The following is an 18,527-nucleotide window of genomic DNA, read 5'->3' on the forward strand; positions in this document are numbered from 1 at the left end:
TGCACAGCTGGTGGGCCATTTCAGCTCACTAACCAGCAGAAACTGCAAGCATTTTCCCTGATATAAGTCTTCTAGGTTTCATGAGCTGTACTGGATCATTGGACATTACACAAATGTCAGGGCTGGCACCGAGGCAGACAGAGAAGGTGACAGGAAGACCCTGACAGAAGGGATGCCACTCTTGGCAGCACTGAATTGTTTGTTAGATTAATTCAGTCCAGCCCACAAATCTTTGCCTTGAGAAAGCCATGAACTGATATGAAATTCCTTGTTTGAAAAACGCAACGTAAAACATTTTAAAGCATGAATCAAGATAATATTAGCCAGTAAATATTGACTAATTGACTCCATTGACTTGATCGGTGACTACCGACTATTCTAAGCTCTTCTGTTCCAACTCAGGTTAGGTTCTTGCAAACTACTTTATGCAGAGCACAGATCTCAATTGTCAAGGGTGCTAAAACACAGGCTAGACACGCTTTTAAAACCAGGCCCTGTTGCACTGTGCCTCCCTCCACATATAGGTCAAAGCATCTATTTAAAACCATGCTACTTTGCATCCAAAAGACGTGTTTTAAAAAAATCTCTGCATATTTGTGTTTCTCAGGTCATTAGAAGCTTAGCATACCAGCAGTTCACACTACATGCTCAAAACTCTTTAACTGGGCCACAGCTGTATCATAGAATCACAGAATGTTAGGGATTGGAAGGGACCTCAAGAGATCATCTAGTTCAATCCCCCCGCTGGAGCAGGAACACCCAGATGAGGCTACACATGAATGTATCCAGGCGGGTTTTGAATGTCTCCAGAGAAGGAGACTCCACAACACTCCCAGGCAGCCTGTTCCAGGGCTCTGGCACCCTCACTGAGAAGAAGTTTCTTCTCAAATTTAAACAGAACCTCCTGTGTTCCAGTTTGTATCCATTGCCCCTTGTCTTATCATTGGTTGACACTGAGAAGAGCCTTGCTCCATCCTTGTGACACTCTCTCTTTACATATTTATAAACATGAATGAAGTCACCCCTCAGTCTCTTCTTCTCTAAGCTAGAGACCCAGCTCCCTCAGCCTTTCCTCATAAGGGAGATGCTCCACTCCCTTCATCATCTTTGTTGCCCTGTGCTGGACTCTGTCCAGCAGTTCCCTGTCCTTCTGGAACTGAGGGGCCAGAACTGGACACAATATTCCAGATGCAGTCTCAAGGTTGGAAGGATCATCTGGTCCAGCCTTTGTTGGCGAAAGCAGATTTTTCCCAGTAATTTCGGGTGCTGCCGAGCCACATGTGGGGGATTTGCCCGGACAGAGGGAAGAAAAAGCCCCATCAAACGAGGGGCCGTTACAGCAGCTGCCGGCACAGCTGGTACCAGGGGGAGCAGACGGAACGACACGGCGAAGGCGATGCCGACTGCCACGTTTCCCCGGGCAGCGAGAGGCAGGGCGGCTGCGGAGACTGGGGTCGCCTGCCCCGAGGGGTGAGGAGGCGGAGGGCCAGGACCAGCGCTGGTTCGCCCGCCTCCGGCCACACCGCGACCGCAGGAGGCCGGGCCGGGCGGCTCCCTGTTACCCCACGCAACAGCCGCCGACGCCAGGGCTGCGCTTGGGCCGGCGGCGCCATGGGGGAAAGCGGCGGTCGCCGGGCGGCACATCCCGACCGGCTGGCGCTGGAGCTGGGGCGGGAGAGGCGGAAGAAGTGAGTGCCCGGCGGGCGGCAGCTGCTCCGGGGAGCCGCCCCGGAGGACCAGCAGGCCGGGGGCTCCTGCCGCCTCCCTGCGGCAAAATGGCGGCGGTTGTCTCGGGCGGGTGATGCGGCCGATGCGGTGGGTGGGGAGCGGCCATGGGGGCCGTGTGGCTGCCGGCGGGTCCCGCAGCTCGGCTGGGATGTGCTGGGAGCACGGTTGGTGCTGTGAGAGAGCCTGGCGTATGGCGGGCAAGAGGGACAGCTGGCACTAGCACAAGGAGCCTGAAGAATTTGGGTAAATAATTTTAGCCAGAAGTGGTACGGAACAGGCATGGCTGGAGAACGGGACGGCGTGTCACGGTTTAACCGCAGTAGGCAGCTACACCTGCTCGCTCCCTCCTTCCCTCCCTGTGGGATGGGGGAGAGGATCGGAAGGCTACAAGTGGGAAAATTTGTGTGTTGAGATAAACACAGTTTAACACGGTTAAAAAAAAAAAAAAAAGGAAATGGGTACAAACCAAGTGATTAAAAAAACCAAACCCAGAAGCAAGGGCAGCCTTGGCAAACTGCAGCCCTCGGTTCTGTTGCTGAAGACAAAGTGGCTGTCCCTGCTGTGTCCCCGCCCAGCTCCTCCTGCACCCCCAGCCCACTCCCTGGTGTGGGGATCCGAACATGACTTGCCTGTGCAAGTGCTGCTCAGCAGTAATTAAAACATCCCTATGTTATCAACAGTTATTTAATCACAAATCCAAACAGCACCATATGAGCCTCTGTGAAGAAAATTAACTGTATCCTGGGCAAAACCAGTACACTGCGATTGGAAACCATGATGGGGTAAGAACAGAAAAGACCTCTTTGGCGGAAGAGGATTGAAATGATCAAGGAGGTGCTCCTTAAACACACTTATTTGCACAACTGGAAAGATGGATTTCAATCTTCTCCACTATCAGTAAATATCTCTGAAGACTATAGGGAAGGTATGATATCTCTCCAGTGCAGTTAGCAGAGAAGATGAGGACTTATTACTGCTACCAGTTAGTTCCCTTGCTTAAGCAGCAAATGTTGCAGAGCTCTGATTATTGTTCATGCTCACACAGTGGTGGCATTCTTGGTTGTTTTTTTTATCAGTTTGCTTATGAAGTTACACATTTCCCCCCATGTTAAAGAATATGGTTGCCTTTTGAATGTCAATAAATTAAAAGTTAGAAAATGTCAGAAGCTCCCCTGCTGCCTTAAGTCTGTTCCTTTATATGTACATTTCCATACCATTTTCAGACATTCTATTCCATACTGATTTTTCCTCTGGACAATGTTTCTTTTAGTGTCTATCTAGGCTGCTGATTCTTTTCAAACTAGTCCTGCAATTGTGGACTATATAAAATGTTTATTTACTAAAGGAAAGGGGGAAGCCGATATTAACAGAGTCAAAATGGCTAGGCAGATTTCTGCGTTTGAAATGCCACAAAAAGGAGCCTGGACATACTTGCACCAACATGTAAGCAAATATCCTTTTACTAAGACTGAACAGTAGTGTGTCAGTGTAATACATCAATTATCCTCTCTATGCACCAATTCTTTTACCTGATACATGATCCTGATATTATAGGTGTTCAGGAAAAAGCAGAATGATATTGGCTTTGTTCACTGCTCTGATTTTTCTTTTTTAATTAGTGAAAACCTGGATCCTTTATGTACCTTAAGTTCTTGCTAATATCTCTAAGAATCTTCTGCAAGACTGGGCCCAAAGCCCAGAACATTGTGAAGTGGTGACTTAATTTGCCAAGGAAAGGAAAATATCTATTTAACAAATACTTTTATTTTGACGGCATGACAGCAAGACTTGCTGCTCCAGGTGGATCCTACACCTGTTTCCTCTGTGTATGTTGTATTTACAAATAGACAAGAGCATTACTGCCGATTTCACAGAAGTTATTTATTCAACCTAACTGTTAATGACCAGGGTTGTTATACATCTAAACCAGTGGCATGTATAGGTGATGAAAGCAGAAAGGCTCTTAGAAGGTGTGATTCATCTGCCCCACTTTGGCTGTTTTAGCATGAGATGACTCAGTCCTGAGGAGCCTGTTTCTCTGCGTTGGGTACAAAGCAGGCTGAGGATGACTGGCTTGCAGATAGATGTCAGCGCTCCTTCACAGCTACCTCGTCCTTGTCATCCTTTTACTGGCTTATTTGATTATCATGCCATTTAGGCAGTTTGCTAACAGCCCACCCACCACTCTCATTTTACATTCATGAAGAAGAGATTTTTACTTCAAAGAGTAAACTGAATCATCCATGTCCGTAAGGGGGCTGTACCTATAGTACCTGCTGATTCTCAATGATTGTGGATGTAATACTGTGAAATCTTTCGAAGGCTTTAATGAAAGTCAGCTTAAATCTGACTCTGAATTACTGTAATCAAGATTCAGAACAGGTTTTGATTGGGAGATGACATGGCAAATGTTTCTGAGAGAGCAAGCATATAATACTGCAGCATACTTCTTAATAGACAAAGAGATCTTAAAGCCATATATTTATGCCTGTCAACTACTTACTAATGTTGATGGAGTTGCATGTTAATTCAGCTTAAGAGATTTCAGCTTCTGTGGCTCTCCTGGCAAGGAAAGCTGCAGTGTTTTCCCAGCACGCTGCTGACTGCAAGTGTCAGGAGCCTGTAGCTTTCAGTACTCTGCCCTGCAGTGCCTTTTGCACTGCGCAGTATTGTTTCTGCTTTGTTCCTAGGTTCTGAAGGCATCTATACATTTTGACTTCCACAGGAATCAGTAAAGGTCTGCCATGTTAGAGAGCGCAGGCCCTAGAACTGGTGATTTGCCTTGAGCTTCTCCTGTAATGTTTCGCTGCTTTTTCTCTCTGCTATAGAAAATGGCTTCAGGCAGTCTTGGGCCTGATACGTGCACCACATACTCAGATCTGGATAGCAAAATGTGCACGAAAATGGCTTTCATCCCAAGTGGCTGTCACTTTCAAGTTAAATAACACCTGTACGCTGTTTTAAAAAGAAACTTAGCAATTTTTTTCTTTTGTCATTTCAATCACAGCCTTCTTATCTGAACTGCACTTTTTTCTCCTTTTCTTCACAAGAGCTTTCTTGTTATGCTTAGTATGCAAAGATGTAGTTTAAGTTCCCCTCATGACTTAAATTTGAGCTTCCAGGATTTATGGGCTTTCTTCTGTGATGACTATAAATTGTCCATTGCCAAGGGAAAGATTTCTAGCCCTTGAATATGTGTAATTATGTTTAAAACATGTGAAATTGCAGGTAAAGTCATACCACAGGCTCTCTAAGTACAGACCAAGTCTCTCTTTGGGCAGGCGGCTATACACAGCTGCTTTAAATTCACAGTAACAGATACATGGTGTGACCATAACTTCCTGTCACAATTAGAAATAACTGCAGAAATGTAGAATAATCTGATACATTAAAAAGCTGAAGTATTTACCAAGTTGGTCAAAGTTATTTGTTTCTACATCTCTTCTCAGTCAGTACAGGATCTGTAATTTACTGCATATACACTGACTAAAGTGGAGAGGTTCTACTCTGGCTACTTTCAGGATGCTATTGAATTATTCAGTGTTTAATAATAACTAGATTTTCTGTTTAAAATGGTTTCAATTGCCAAATGAAAATTAGACTTTCTGTCAGTGTAGCAATTGCAGTTTGACACCTGACAATTTATCATTTCTGTACACACTTTCATCAGAACAAAATATAATTGGTAGCTGGCTGGCAGTTTTGCTAACAGTGCAGAAAGAATTACAAAATTTAATTTCAGAAATGTTGTATATATTCTTGGAATGGTAGCAGAAATGAAGAACTGAAAACATTGGATTTAAAGAACTCATTCTTCCTGTGTTTTCCCTCTGCACCCACCTAAGCACTTAGCTAGGATTTGTTTGAAAAGGAAAACAATTTCATTTTGATAGAGCTCAGCTCTAGTTACAGCTTTGACTATTTCTAATTTATAGTGTTATATCCTTCCAAAATCTCATTTTGACACTCACTGTTGTTATAATTTCCTCTTTTCCAAACACTGAGGGGTTGATAGAAATCTGCTTTACAGAAACCTTATCTATTTGTATTGGAATGATACCAGCAACGTAGTAAGATTTTGTCTGTCTTCTTCCTCACCATCTGCCTCTTTCATTTGGAGTGGGAGAAAATACGCAGCAGGTTTCAGATTTCCTTTGGTTTTCCCGCATCTAAGATTTTGACTCCTGTGTTTCAAGTCTGTCATTTGCTGGGGCTTTCACCAGTTCCTTTTTGTCTCCAGCAAGTTACCAGAACTTCCATTCTTTCTTTGGCTATGTCCCTGGATACCTGGTTTAACGTCAGTAGGGACAAAAAGCGCATTGGAGCAAGGAGGATTGAAAGACCCAGCTCCTCCCTGCCGTTCAAGATATCCGTCTTTTTGCGCTCCAGTGTGTTTTTTGCACTGAAAACTTACTTGCATTACCTTAAATTAACCTTTTTTACATTTCTTGTCTATTTCAGCTCTTCAGCCCTCCCCATTCCAGACATACCCCTTTCGTTTATTAAAATCAGTTGGTTTGCTTCTGCAGCTTTCAGTTGAAATCTGGTGTTTTAAGCTGTGGAAAAGTGGCACCAACTGAATGTGAACATGAGGAGTGCAACCATTTCTTACTGATCAGCTCTGTCCTCAGACTGTTTATTTAACCATTGCTTGAAGAGCATTTCTTATTATGAACATATTCAGAAAAAGAAGATCCATGTTGACATGAAAGCCCCCTTTAAAAAAAAAACACCACCAAAAATAAGACCGCACAATGATTTTCTTGCATGTTTTAATGAACTAAGATAGGATTTTAAGGACATCTATTGTCATATTGGTATTGCAAAGCATTTTCCAAAGGGCCTTTTTTGCAGAGCTGCTTTCTCAGTTCTTTTGAAATACCTCAATTTGGGCACTGAAAAATGGAGGCACCCAAGAACCATTGGTTGTTTTTTGAAATCTTGGCCTTCCAAGCTTAACTTTAAAGGACAAAACCACAAACTGCTCTTGCGTTGTGTTGTGCTGTGTTTTTCTTGTAGCTGTGCTGGTGTGGGCTCATCTCCTGGCATCTCACAGGCAGGAGCATTTCTCCATAGACATCTCCAAAAAGCACCAGGCTGTTGGCATAAATATAGTCAATAATTTAGTTAGCCGTAATTTCCTTCTGGCATGATTGAGATCATATGGATTTATTGTAGCACACTAAGCTACCATCTTGCTACTTAAAAGGGTGAGAGTCATCAGCATGTTGTACGATGCACGCAGGTATCTTGTGCACTCATCAGAGTAAGTCTTCTGCTGCCTTCTACTTCTGGTCATACTTTCTAAGGCAGAAAGAGTCTGGTTCCCATGGTACTTTTCAGTTGTCTGGCTGTCCAACCAGTGTACAGAAGCAATAAATGAGCAAAAATATATTTTCCCATAAGATTAATGTACTGAAAAAACTGGTGGCTTTAGCTCCTGTATGTTTTGCTAACACTCATTTTAATCATTGGCTTTCTTTTCTGATAGCCATAATACATGGTATGGTTTGATTGGTTTTATTATGGGTACAATTTAGAAAATAGCTATTAGGCATTGAGCAGTGACTCAAAATGAAGAATGAATTCAGAATTTCAAATAGTATGTCTGAGGCATATTCTTGTTTCAAAAAACATATTCCTTGGGCATCTTATTTTAGATGAAAAATTAAAGTCAGTGTCTTCTCTACATTTGCTTAATTCTAATGATATGCTAGACAGTTATTAAATTTTAGGTAATATTGGCCCTGTTTTTTTATGGAAGTAATCTTATTCACAAAGTAGAAGTGCTTCTGTTGTTTTTAAGGCACTGTAGTATCCATAGAGAAAAAATACATTAAAAAACATGGACAAGATGATGTAATTACATAGGAAAGACCAATAGATCCTTAATCTGAAAATACATTCAATTTATTAGTTTTATTTTTAATAATGAGATTAATGTATTAACCAATTTATTGAATTCTCTAAATACCACAGGGAAATGCTTGAAGCCTCAATATTTGAACTGAGAAACACAGTAACAGAACTGGAAAAAAGACTTAGCAGCGTTGAAGATGAAGGTAAGTGAATTGCAACAGTCTTATTAGTTAATTAGGAAACACAGAAAATTCTTTTGGGTAGGCCCTATAGAGATACAAGTACTTTTTTTTTTTAATATAAGTTTTCCCTTTTCAAACATGCCTACTATAGGTGTGATGATTCAAATATGACATTAAGGAATACTACATGCTCCATGTTAGCTTTAATTTTTAAGGAAACTATGAATAACATGAATTCATGGAGTTTGTTAATATTCTTCCCACAGTAAGCCCAGTGAAGAATTCCCTTGATTTATATTTTCAAACTGTTTTGTGTGCAAAAATCCTCATTGTGAGGATTGCTAAGTGGAGACTTCCTCAGTCTCCAGACAAGAAGTGGGGACAGTTTGAAAAAGTGCTGACTTTTACTTGAAATGGCATAAAATGATCTGGGAAACAGAATAACCCTGTATTTCTTTTTAAGGTAATGAATGGAAAACCAGATATGAGACACAAATTGAATTGAATAAACAGCTGGAAAGGCAAATTAATATTCTTCATGAGAAGATGGAGCTTATTCGTGGCAATCCAGCAGGTAGAAATGGGTAGTCATAACTGGTTTTAAAAAGAATTAGTGATTATATGTTGAAATTGTATCAATGGGTCAAATTTTCTGCTTGTTTGTAGATAAATTGTCCATTGTTCGCACCTTTGATCAAATGCCTGTGGTGAGTACTATGGTGTTTAGTTGGTTAACAAAAAATCACGGTTTAATTGAAGAACTTGTATAATCTTTGGGTTTTTTTCATGACAGAAAATAACAGCAGCCTGGTCTAGAAATCAAAACAATCAGTCTTCCTTACTTGTTTATTTTTTCAGATATGCAGTTGCTTATAAATTTATAGAGTAAAATCATTAAATAGGAGGTACGTAAGACCTTAATCATGTAATGACTGAACGAAGGTTGTGTGGTTGGAGCTGCATTAAGGCATATAAGGTGGAGTAGTTGGACTAACTCCATGAATAAATGGAAAAATGTTACACCTTGATCGCAAAATCATGGCATCATTTAGGTTGGAAGGGCCCCCTTTGAGATTTCCTAGTCCACCCCACATACTCAAGCAGGGCCAGCTACAGCAGGTTGCTCAGCATCATGTCCAGCTGGGTTTTTAATATCTCCACAGATGAAGACTCCACAACGTCTCTCGGTGATGTGTTCCTATGTTGGACAACTCTCACAGTAAGAAAAATGCTTTCTTCTGATCAGGTGGAATTTCATGTGTTTCAGTTTGTGCCCATTGCCTCTTGTCCTGTCACTGGGCATGACTGAGAAGAGCCTGGCTCCATCTTCTTCATTCCCTTCCATCACATATTTATACACATTGCTGAGATCCCCTTGGAACTTCTCTTCTTCAGGCTGAACTGTCCCAGCTCTCTCAGCCCCATCTCATCTGTCAGGTGTTCCGGTCCTTTAGTCATCTTCGTAGACCTGTGCTGGACTTTGTCCAGAAAATCTGTATCTTCTTGTACTGGAGAGCCCAGCACTGGACCCAGCTCTCTCTGGATGTATTTCAGCAGCACTATAGAGAAAGGACAGATCACCTCCCTCAACCTGCTGACAACACACTTCCTGGTGGAGCCCAGGTTTGCCTTCTGTGCAGCAAGAGTGCATTGCTGGCTCTTGGCCATCTTCTTGTCCACCAGCACCTCAGGGTCGTTCATTGCCAAGCTGCTTCCCAGCCAGTCGGCCCCCAGCATGTATTGGTTCCTGAGGTTATTTCTCTCCGGGGACAAGACTTCGCATTTCTCCCTGTTGAACTGAACTTCATGTGATTCCTCTGCCTATTTGTGCAGCCCACTGAGGCCACTCTGAATGGCAAAATGATCCTCTGGTGTATTGGTCATGATTCTCAATTTTGTATTGGCTGTGATAACATAGATAAATGGTTGCGGTAACATTTTGTATAACACAGTAACAGGAAAATTCTTCATTGCACAGTAAATACATTGTTTTTGCAACACCAAAGGAAGTATCTGTTTTTATTTTTAAAATTGTATTTCTTAATATGCTCATATTTCATGGCCTGTATTTCAACAAAGCGTAAAACATTTTTCTGTAATCTTAAGGAGAAAATGGCAAGAAAAAAAGCAGCAAATATTTTTGCCATTTCATTTTCTAAAGTAGTACATGAAGTGAAAGCAATTTCAGATTCAGGACTGCTTTTTCCATAGTCTGCCGTCTGCTGAAATTTTTTACTTTGAGACCTTTTCTGCTTCTTACCCACTTTTAGAAATAAAGAAGGCAGATAAAAAGATTTGTTAATGCCTAGTAACATAAGCAGGAATAATGAGGATTATGAGGTAGGGCTCTGATGATTTTTATTCCACTTGTTTATGCTTACAGACGTATTTCCATCTTACTTTTTTGTGCTTTAGATTCTGAAGATTAATGGGAGTTTACTGAGCCTAGAGGAGGCTGCGTGCCCTGTTAGTGGGAGTGATTATCTGTTGTAAGCAAGGTGTGAAAAACTGCCTGGTTTTTGTGATCTCATCCATGGATTTCTGATAGTAAACATTCTCACCAGTTTTAGTACTGTCCTAGAGACCGTGGTGTTTTCTAAGTTGGCAGGTTTATTTTTTTAAAAAGAGTTAATTAAAAAGAGAACAAAATCTCTCCCATCTCACTTTTATGTTTTATGGAGTTGATTTTCAAATACAACTGGGATTACATCTGAAGAAAAGTCTTGAAGAAAGAACATTGATGTAGAATATTTACAGTAGATTCTGCTTCAGACAATGTTATTTCTGTCAGTTTGTAGAGCACAGACTGGCATGCACACTCACAGTATCAGAAGTGTTTATTTCCATCCAATTGCTAGTACTTGTAACAAATCCAATTACACCTTGCCAAGCACTCCAAGAGTCATTACCAGTGAGATAATCTCCTTTACAGGCAGCTGGGCCATGCCAATCCAGTACATTTCTAATCCCTACTAAATACTGCCTTGCCTCCTCACCTATGAGCTGTGGTTCTCAGAGGTTTGGTTAGTTTTGCCACAAAGGAAAGAATGACAGCACAACAGGAAGATTCATACTGCTAGAAGGAGCCTAGAAGACAGTTTGGAGAGTCCTAGATGTACTCAGTGACACCTGGGGAAGTCTAGAGCCCATGTTGAAGTCTTTCCTTCAGCCTTCCAGCTTAGAGGGAATACACTCTGTTTGCTAGCCAGAGGGGAAAAAGAGTGCTTAGGGATTTGAAATATCAAATGTTTCTTTTTTCCTTGTTTTGATTTTCGGGAGATGGAAAGAAGGGAAGAAAATGGATGTATTTTGTGGGCTTTGCTGGTTTTTGTTTTTGTTTGTTTGCTTGGGTTCGTTTTTTGTTTGTTTGTTTTCATTTTTGTTTTTACTGAAGCTGTCAGAGAAGTCAGTGTATATTTACAGATACTCTTGGAGAATGCAGAGCTGCTTGCTTTTTTTTTCCTTTTACATTTTAGGTGATAAAGTATTGGTAAGAAAATATACAGATCATTTTGCAGAGTTTAAGCAGATAGTCCTTTTATGTTTTTGAGAGTTGTTCAGGGAGTAGGGGGAATACTTATCTTCTCCACAGATCAGAACAAAGAGCAGACATAGTGAGTGGATGTAGAAAAACAAAGAGCTTTGCAGCCAGTCATCAATCTACATTTGCTCAAAGTAAAAATTCTGAGAGTGGGTATCCATAAAATTCTGTGTGTGTGTGTGTTAAATCAAAAGTACACTATGATATTCAGCTTTCAGCTTACAGTTGCATATGAAAATCTGTGAAAATACAGCAAAGTTATTCTTCTGGCAAGATTATGAAATTTGTAGAATATGGCAACAAAAGACAGTAGATTTTGTTTTGAGCAACATATTTTGTAAAGTAAGTAGTATTTACAAGTCTTTTTAACCTGTGTTCCCAAGGGAGTTAGAATTATGCAGTTAGAGTAATTGGAAGTACCTCTAATAATTCTTAACTTCCTGAGCAATTTCAGCTCTACTTAACAGAGGAGATATCTCAAAGATACTGAAGAGATTTATCTCACTCAGCTAGTCATTTAAGGTCCTGCCGTAGTCAATAGAAGGAGAAAAACATGTCCGTAGAGTAATTCATCCCATTTAGAGACAGATAGCATAAATTATTTTCTCAATATCAAGCACTACAGGGAAAGTAAAAAAAAGATTAGTCATCAGGGACCCTGGCAGTCAGCAAGCTGTAAAAACCTGAATGAAAGAGAAGAATACAAATGCAAATTCTAGAGTGATGAACAAAGAAGCACAGAGGATTTTCTGTGTTGATAAATTGCAGTAATTGTTGCAGATGGCTTGCACTATTTTTGCTTTGGAATTAGAATCATAGTGATGAATGATTCCTTGCTATTAAAAACACCCCTAAACCATTTTAATGTACAGTTATAATTTTGGAGTCCTTATACTGACTTGAGATAATTCTTTTGTTTTGTTTGAAGGTGTCACATGACAGTAAATGAAGAACCAATACCTTGAACACCCAAATTTTTCCAGCCAGGGTTTAGAAAATCATATTTGTGTACTGAGGGTGGATTAAAAATAACCTAAACTGTGACAAGCACAAGGGAGTTCCAAGAGTGCAAACTGTTTGGTTCAGTAATTTTCTTTGTGTCCCAATGAATAATACAAATGTCATAAAGTACTTCAGAAATAATTGCAGAAGGAATGCCTTCTCTCTAAGGTGTTAAATGATATGAATTTTACTTGGCCCTCCTAAGCATGCTGCATTCGTTTGCTTTTTTCATTAAATGAGCTTTGGTGAAATACATGCTCTCTGCTAAGCAGAATTTCCCGTATAAGCAGAAAGAAAAAGATTCCTTTCTCACCATTTCTGCAAGAAAGAATCCCTAGATAGTGGCTTTAGTGTGCAGATACATAAGAGCATACTACCAAATCAGTTCGGAAGAGCACGCTCCTGGTAGCATTGCCTTAGCAACGCTCTAGTTAAGATTAGCCAAGGAACCAAGGTTTCTGTGATAAATCACTATTTTTGGAAATGTCCGGCACCATAGCTGAGAAAGTTCTGACGTTAAGGGCCAGATGTTACTTGCTTTGCAAAGCTGCCTTTCTGAGAGCACAGGGGCCACAGAACTGAGCCCCTCACACAATCACCTCAGGGTTTTGCCATCAGTTTTAAATTATAAGCAGAATGTGTGGCAGTGTCACACTGGAGAAGGTGTTGGCAACATCACAGGAGGAGAATCTTGGGTTTATGAAAACACACAGTGAAGATTTTGTATTTCCGTAGGTGTTGCTAACTGCCTATAGGGAACATCAGCACTTTATAATGGCACAGGAAATGTTTACAATTCTCCTAGCAAGCCACTGTTAAATGAATCTCATTGCTCTTGCTGGAGTAAGTCACGAGTAGCAAATGGTAGGAAGAAATCCGGTATCCTCTCTTTTCGTGAAACTCTGAAGTATTTTGGAGAAAGTTCGGCAGTCTGGTCTGACTGCCCTGAGCTGTATCTTGCCTCCTCACAGACTTCTCCTTCCTACTGCTTTCATCTGACCTCAGACGAGTATTTTGGATGCCTCCAAGAGACTTTTGCATTTTTTCCTTTCCTTGCCATGTTGGCATTACTTGTTCCTCCTTGGTGGCCTTGCACAAACCAACAGACTATTTGATTCAAATCACTTTGTGGTATTCCCAGAGGCAGAATACGCTTTTTATTTCAAAGAAAACAATCAGGGAAAAATCTTGCAGTCAAGTGGCAATATTAACTGGCTATTCTCAAGAATTCCTTTGCAGTCGACTGCGACCCAGGATATCTTCCAGAGAAAACGTATAAGGATGTAGCCTCCAGCTTTTTTTCATGCCTACCAGGAGAGATACTGAGTGAAGCATTTCAGAGTCAGCAACAACTTGTTCCGTCAATCTGAGCCAAAGGGATGGAGCTCTCCATTTTAACTTCCTCCTCTCCAAGTCAGCAGATAACCAATATAAGCAATGCTGTGAGACCATTGACATAAGGACTGGTGGTAGCAGTGTCCCACACCTATTACACTGAAGAAGCCTCAACTTTCCAGCAAGTCTTCAGGCTGATGTCTTTACCCTGGTGGTTGCCAGCATCTGGTGCATTTGTATAGTTCAACTCTCTATCTCTCTATCTGGTTTTGAACATGAAGGTGATGGTAACCACAAGAGGGCACCTGGCATTCAGACAAGTACAGGGAGCCTTGCTTCACTGATACTGAAGTCCTTACAGTATCTGGTACATATATACTGAGTGCATATTGCATGTAGGAATATACTATGCTAAATAATTTTTATGTATAATTTTTTCAGTGATATACGACTAGTGAGCTTATTGATATCAACATAAAATCAAGTTCCTTTACAGTAAAACTAAAGACGTAGTATTGCTTTTTGCTCTTTATGAGTTTAAAATGATATGTTAAAAGATTCAGCTAAATCAGCTGATGAACATCAGCTCCTAGTGTTGGAGGGAAGGGAGTTTATTTTCCAAACAAAACTGCATTTGATTTAAAATGTCAAGTAGAATGGATTGCAAAGGATTCTTGTGTTGTGTTTTTTTTTTTCTACACAACTGACAGATGTATTGTTTCTGTTCTAACTCACGGAGAAAAGTTAAAGAGGATTAGAGCTGAAGCAAATTGCCATGAAGATGAGCTGAGCTCTTATGAAAGCAAGTTTGAGCCTCTTGATGATGTCATGAATTTGTCACCTTGTCTATTGTGAAACGATTGATAGAAATTGTCACCTCTGTTGCCACTGGTAGCAGGGCAAAGAAAAATCCAGAATGAGAGCAACTTATGTGGGTGGCCTTAAAATTCAGCTGCAGTTTCATTCTGTATAATTTCATTTTCTGGCAAGTTTTAAGCCAAATGTGGAACTGCAGTCGAATAAAAAAGAAATTGTGTGTAAAAATGAATTGGAGCATTGGTGTTCCTTTTGTGAAACTCTGGGCTTTGGTCACTGTTGGGCACAAGACTTAATTTATCATTGCTCTGGGAGTGAATCTTGCTAAGCCCTGCAAAATTATGTTGCATAAAGAAAGTATTCATTTAAAATCTCAGTGTGTCTTTTAGTTTACCAGCTTGTTCCAAGTGGTTTGACACGGATGACTTATTGAAAACTAAGGATCTTAAATTCAGCTTAAATCCCTTAGTCAGCTTATGTCTTCTTTTCAAGAATACATTGTCCAGCTATTCAAGACTTAGTAGAAGAATCTGCAATAAATCTAACTTAAACCCAACATTTCAATATTCAGTTAAGCCACTTCTAAAAAGCTTTTTTTTCAGAATTTTTCTTCCTGGTTCATCCTGGAATTTTGTTGGCAATTTCTCCTTCTGGGTGAGTTCTGCATACCTGGGAGGCTTCTTCTGCTTCTCTCAAGCTCTCACTGGTCCTTGATTTGTACTGAGGCTTTTCTGTGCTCCAAGAGCTCTGCTACGAGTCTGTGTTGCTGCGTGCTTTAAACTCTGTTTTCTGAGAGTTTTTGCTTTTGTTTTGTTTTACTGAATTAAACACTAAGCTGATCATACAACCGTAAGCATCAAGAATTGAATCTGTTTGTGTGACGTTTCTTTCTGCTTACTTCCCACAGAATTCAGGAAAGGCAAATCCAGTCCTGCATGACTTGGCTGAGTTCATATGCCGGTGTTTCTCACTTCTTGATTTGTATTCTTGTGCAGCTTCAGATATATAAGGTTTCAGCTAATTCTTCAATTACTGCCTTGAAAGAAGGGCTGGGTTGTAATTTACAACAATCCTGGCTGAAGTGGGTTTCTAGAACCTCTTTGAAGTTTTACGATTTAAAATTTTCTTTTGTCTGTTTTTGAAATTGCATTTTGTAGCGTTTAGTGACTTGGAGAGATCTTTTAGTTGAGTAGGAACATCTGTGTTGCTAGATTCCCGCAAGAACTTCAGTATTGCCATACTGAGCTCTTCATCATCAGTTAGTTGCTTGGACACAGGAACCGAAGTCAGAAAGCTGAGTTAACTGCCTAAGTTTCCTAGGTATTAACTGGGAGAAAGGCAGCTAGACTGGGATTCACAACAGAGTGTATATTAGAGATGGAAAATCAATGGGAAGTTGGTAGGAAACGCCCAACAATGGTGTCCAGAAGTAGGCATGACCTTGCAGCCTTTCTCACTTGTTCCTTCTCTATCCATGTAAATTTTGCATTTCTGACCGACTAACAGTCTGGCTTCAAAAAGTATCTCAGTGCTAGTTAAGTATGATGGCAAGGGCACTCTCAAGATACCAGTATACAAGCTCTTAGGGTGGCAGGGGTCTAAAATGTAACTCATCTAATTTCTTTGTGGGTTATTCTTTAGGCTGTTCAACGGAAGTGGATCCTTTCCTCTGGTAGCATGGGTGGAGAGTGCTTCTCAGGTTATGCCTCACTGGGGGGATGACCACCAGGGATCTTTGCTTTGAGACTCCATACAGGCTTTCAGAGCAGACTAAGCAGCTTGATTAAGCTTGCGCTTATGGGCAACTGAAATAGCAACAGCTCAGATGCCTACCTGAGTTATATGTCAAAAACAGATGTGAAGAATGTAAGACATTGCATAGACTGCTTTACTAGCATTAGGATATTAAATTCTGCCTGAAGTGCAATTTAGACTCTGATGCTCTTTTGATTTTGAGCTTCACTTCACAATCTGTAAATTGCGAGTAATTTATAACTTTCTTATTTCACAGGAGAATTGTAAGCACAGGTACATTACAAATTATGAGGCACCCAAATACTGTAAGGATGGTAACTGCATACTTTAGTCACATTATCAACCTCTTTCCATCTGCTTGCTCATCAGAAGCAGCGTAATGCACCGTTTGTTTCCTTGCCATTGGATAGCATCCTTGCTCCAGAGCTGAATGAAAGCCCAGGCATCTGCGCTGGACCAGCTGCATTGGCAGCAAGAAATAGACAGCGCTTCTGAAAAAGATGAAATGAAAAAAAAGATCTAAAAGTAGTTTACTTCATAGGTGAAAGAACTCAGATAAATTAGATGAGTACCATCACTGAGGAGATACCACATTGCTGTGTTGTATTTAATGGCTGCAACAGCAAGTCTTGTTGTTTTACATAACACTGATGGACAATCTAGTGAGGAAATAAATAGTAGGCTGTGGATTTACATAGAGCAAATCTGGAGAGCAGCATGAACTTCTGTATTTACTGTATTTAAGCTTACTGTGGTTGTACCAAAATAAGTTGTAGGTGGTACAGAATGTGTTGTACAAAATATGGTGTCACATGGTTATAATCTTTAATGTGAAGTCAGGTCAAGAAGGCAAAAATTAATTTCCTAGCTTGACAGTGTTGAGACCTTCTCTGTCGTGTTTAATTCTGTACAGACACTGATGTTATAGTGAAATAGCACATGATCCTAGTGGAGTTTAGCCAAATCTTCTCTTTAATCTGCAGTTTACTTTTTCTCCTTGAATTGGCCAGTGTTGACTGTATTGACTGCAAGAACCTTCTGTATTAGGACAAAGATTTCAACTGCATCCAAGGTACTTCTGCCTTAATTAGGAAAACCAACCCAAACCAACAAACAAAAAAACCTATTTTTTTCACATCTCCAGTGTGTCTGTTATAACAGATTAAAGTTAATAACAGTTCAGTCATGTGTGAAACATTAGTGAAAGATATAGCTCTTTTGTGTCTCTTGTTTGTTTGTTTGTTTGTTTGGTGGTGGTGGTGGTTTTTAACAGTGAGAGGGGTTATTCTCTCTTGGCAGCGTATTTTAAAAGTATTGTGCCTTTAGCCATGCTTCTGAAAATTCTTGACCTTAATGGAAATCATTCCTAGGGAAGTCTCAATAACAGCCAGAATAATTTTTGTGAAAAATAAGATTTGGAACCAAATGAGTAACGTGTAGTACAGAAAATTATGAAAAAGAATAAAAGTTGCAATGATCTGCAGGCACTAGAAAGGATAAGACTGGAGATCGCAAACAGGCAGATGTAAGAGCAGGTGTATGTTTGGTGGATTTTAGAAGCCATTGGTAGGACTATCACTTTACACATCCAGAAAACAGAACAGCTTGATAATGTCCAACGTCAAGGAAATTAGTTATGGACTTGAGATGAAAATGCTCTTATAAGAATGACATAATCTTTTGTGTAATGACAAATGACATTTTCAAGTTCACTCTGGAAGAGACCAAATGAGATTATGCTAGGTTGGATGGATGCCCAAAAATGTAGAAGCTGAACTGGTCTGACCAAGGTACTGACTGAGAGATGGAAGGCACAGTTGTAATGATAAAATGAAGGTCATAGAATGACAGAATTGTTGAGGTTGGCAGGGACCTCTGGAGTTTGTCTTGTCCAAACCCACTGCTCAAGCAGGGCCACCTAGAGCCAGTTGCCCAGGATCATGTCTAGACTTTTTAAAAATATTTCTAAGGAAAGAGACTCCACAAACTCTCTGGGCAACCTGTTCCAGTGCTTGGTCACTCTCAACAGTAAAAAAGTGTTTCCTGATGTTCAGAGGGAACCTCCTGTGTTTCAGCTTGTGCTCGTTGCCTCTGGTCCTGTCACTGGGCACCACTTAAAAGAGCCTGGATCTGTCCTCTTTGCACCCTCTCTCCAGGTAATTATATATGTTAATAAGATCCCCTCTCAGCCTTCTCTTTTCCAGTATGCCCATGTGTGTTTTGTGTTGGGGATCTCAGAACCGGAAACAGCACTCCTGGTGTGGCCTCACCAGGGCTGAATCATAGAATGTCCTGAGTTGGAAGGGACC

At 40.6% G+C, this 18,527-nt stretch overlaps 1 protein-coding gene across 1 annotated transcript in view; it reads left to right on the forward strand.

Annotated features, from left to right (window-relative positions):
- Positions 1-1,611: 1,611 nt before the first annotated feature.
- The window catches only part of LOC308046034 (coiled-coil domain-containing protein 169-like), a gene marked incomplete at its 5' end in the record, with an annotated part of 28,391 nt that continues 11,475 nt past the window's right edge, over positions 1,612-18,527 (forward strand). The window contains 4 exons of the mRNA XM_080353650.1: positions 1,612-1,688; positions 7,708-7,790; positions 8,233-8,343; positions 8,436-8,476. Of these exons, the coding sequence (XP_080209776.1) occupies positions 1,612-1,688; positions 7,708-7,790; positions 8,233-8,343; positions 8,436-8,476 (312 nt within the window). The remainder of the gene's footprint in view (positions 1,689-7,707; positions 7,791-8,232; positions 8,344-8,435; positions 8,477-18,527) is intronic.

This window comes from Nesoenas mayeri (assembly GCF_963082525.1).
Source record: "Nesoenas mayeri genome assembly, chromosome: 1".
NCBI lineage: Eukaryota > Metazoa > Chordata > Aves > Columbiformes > Columbidae > Nesoenas > Nesoenas mayeri.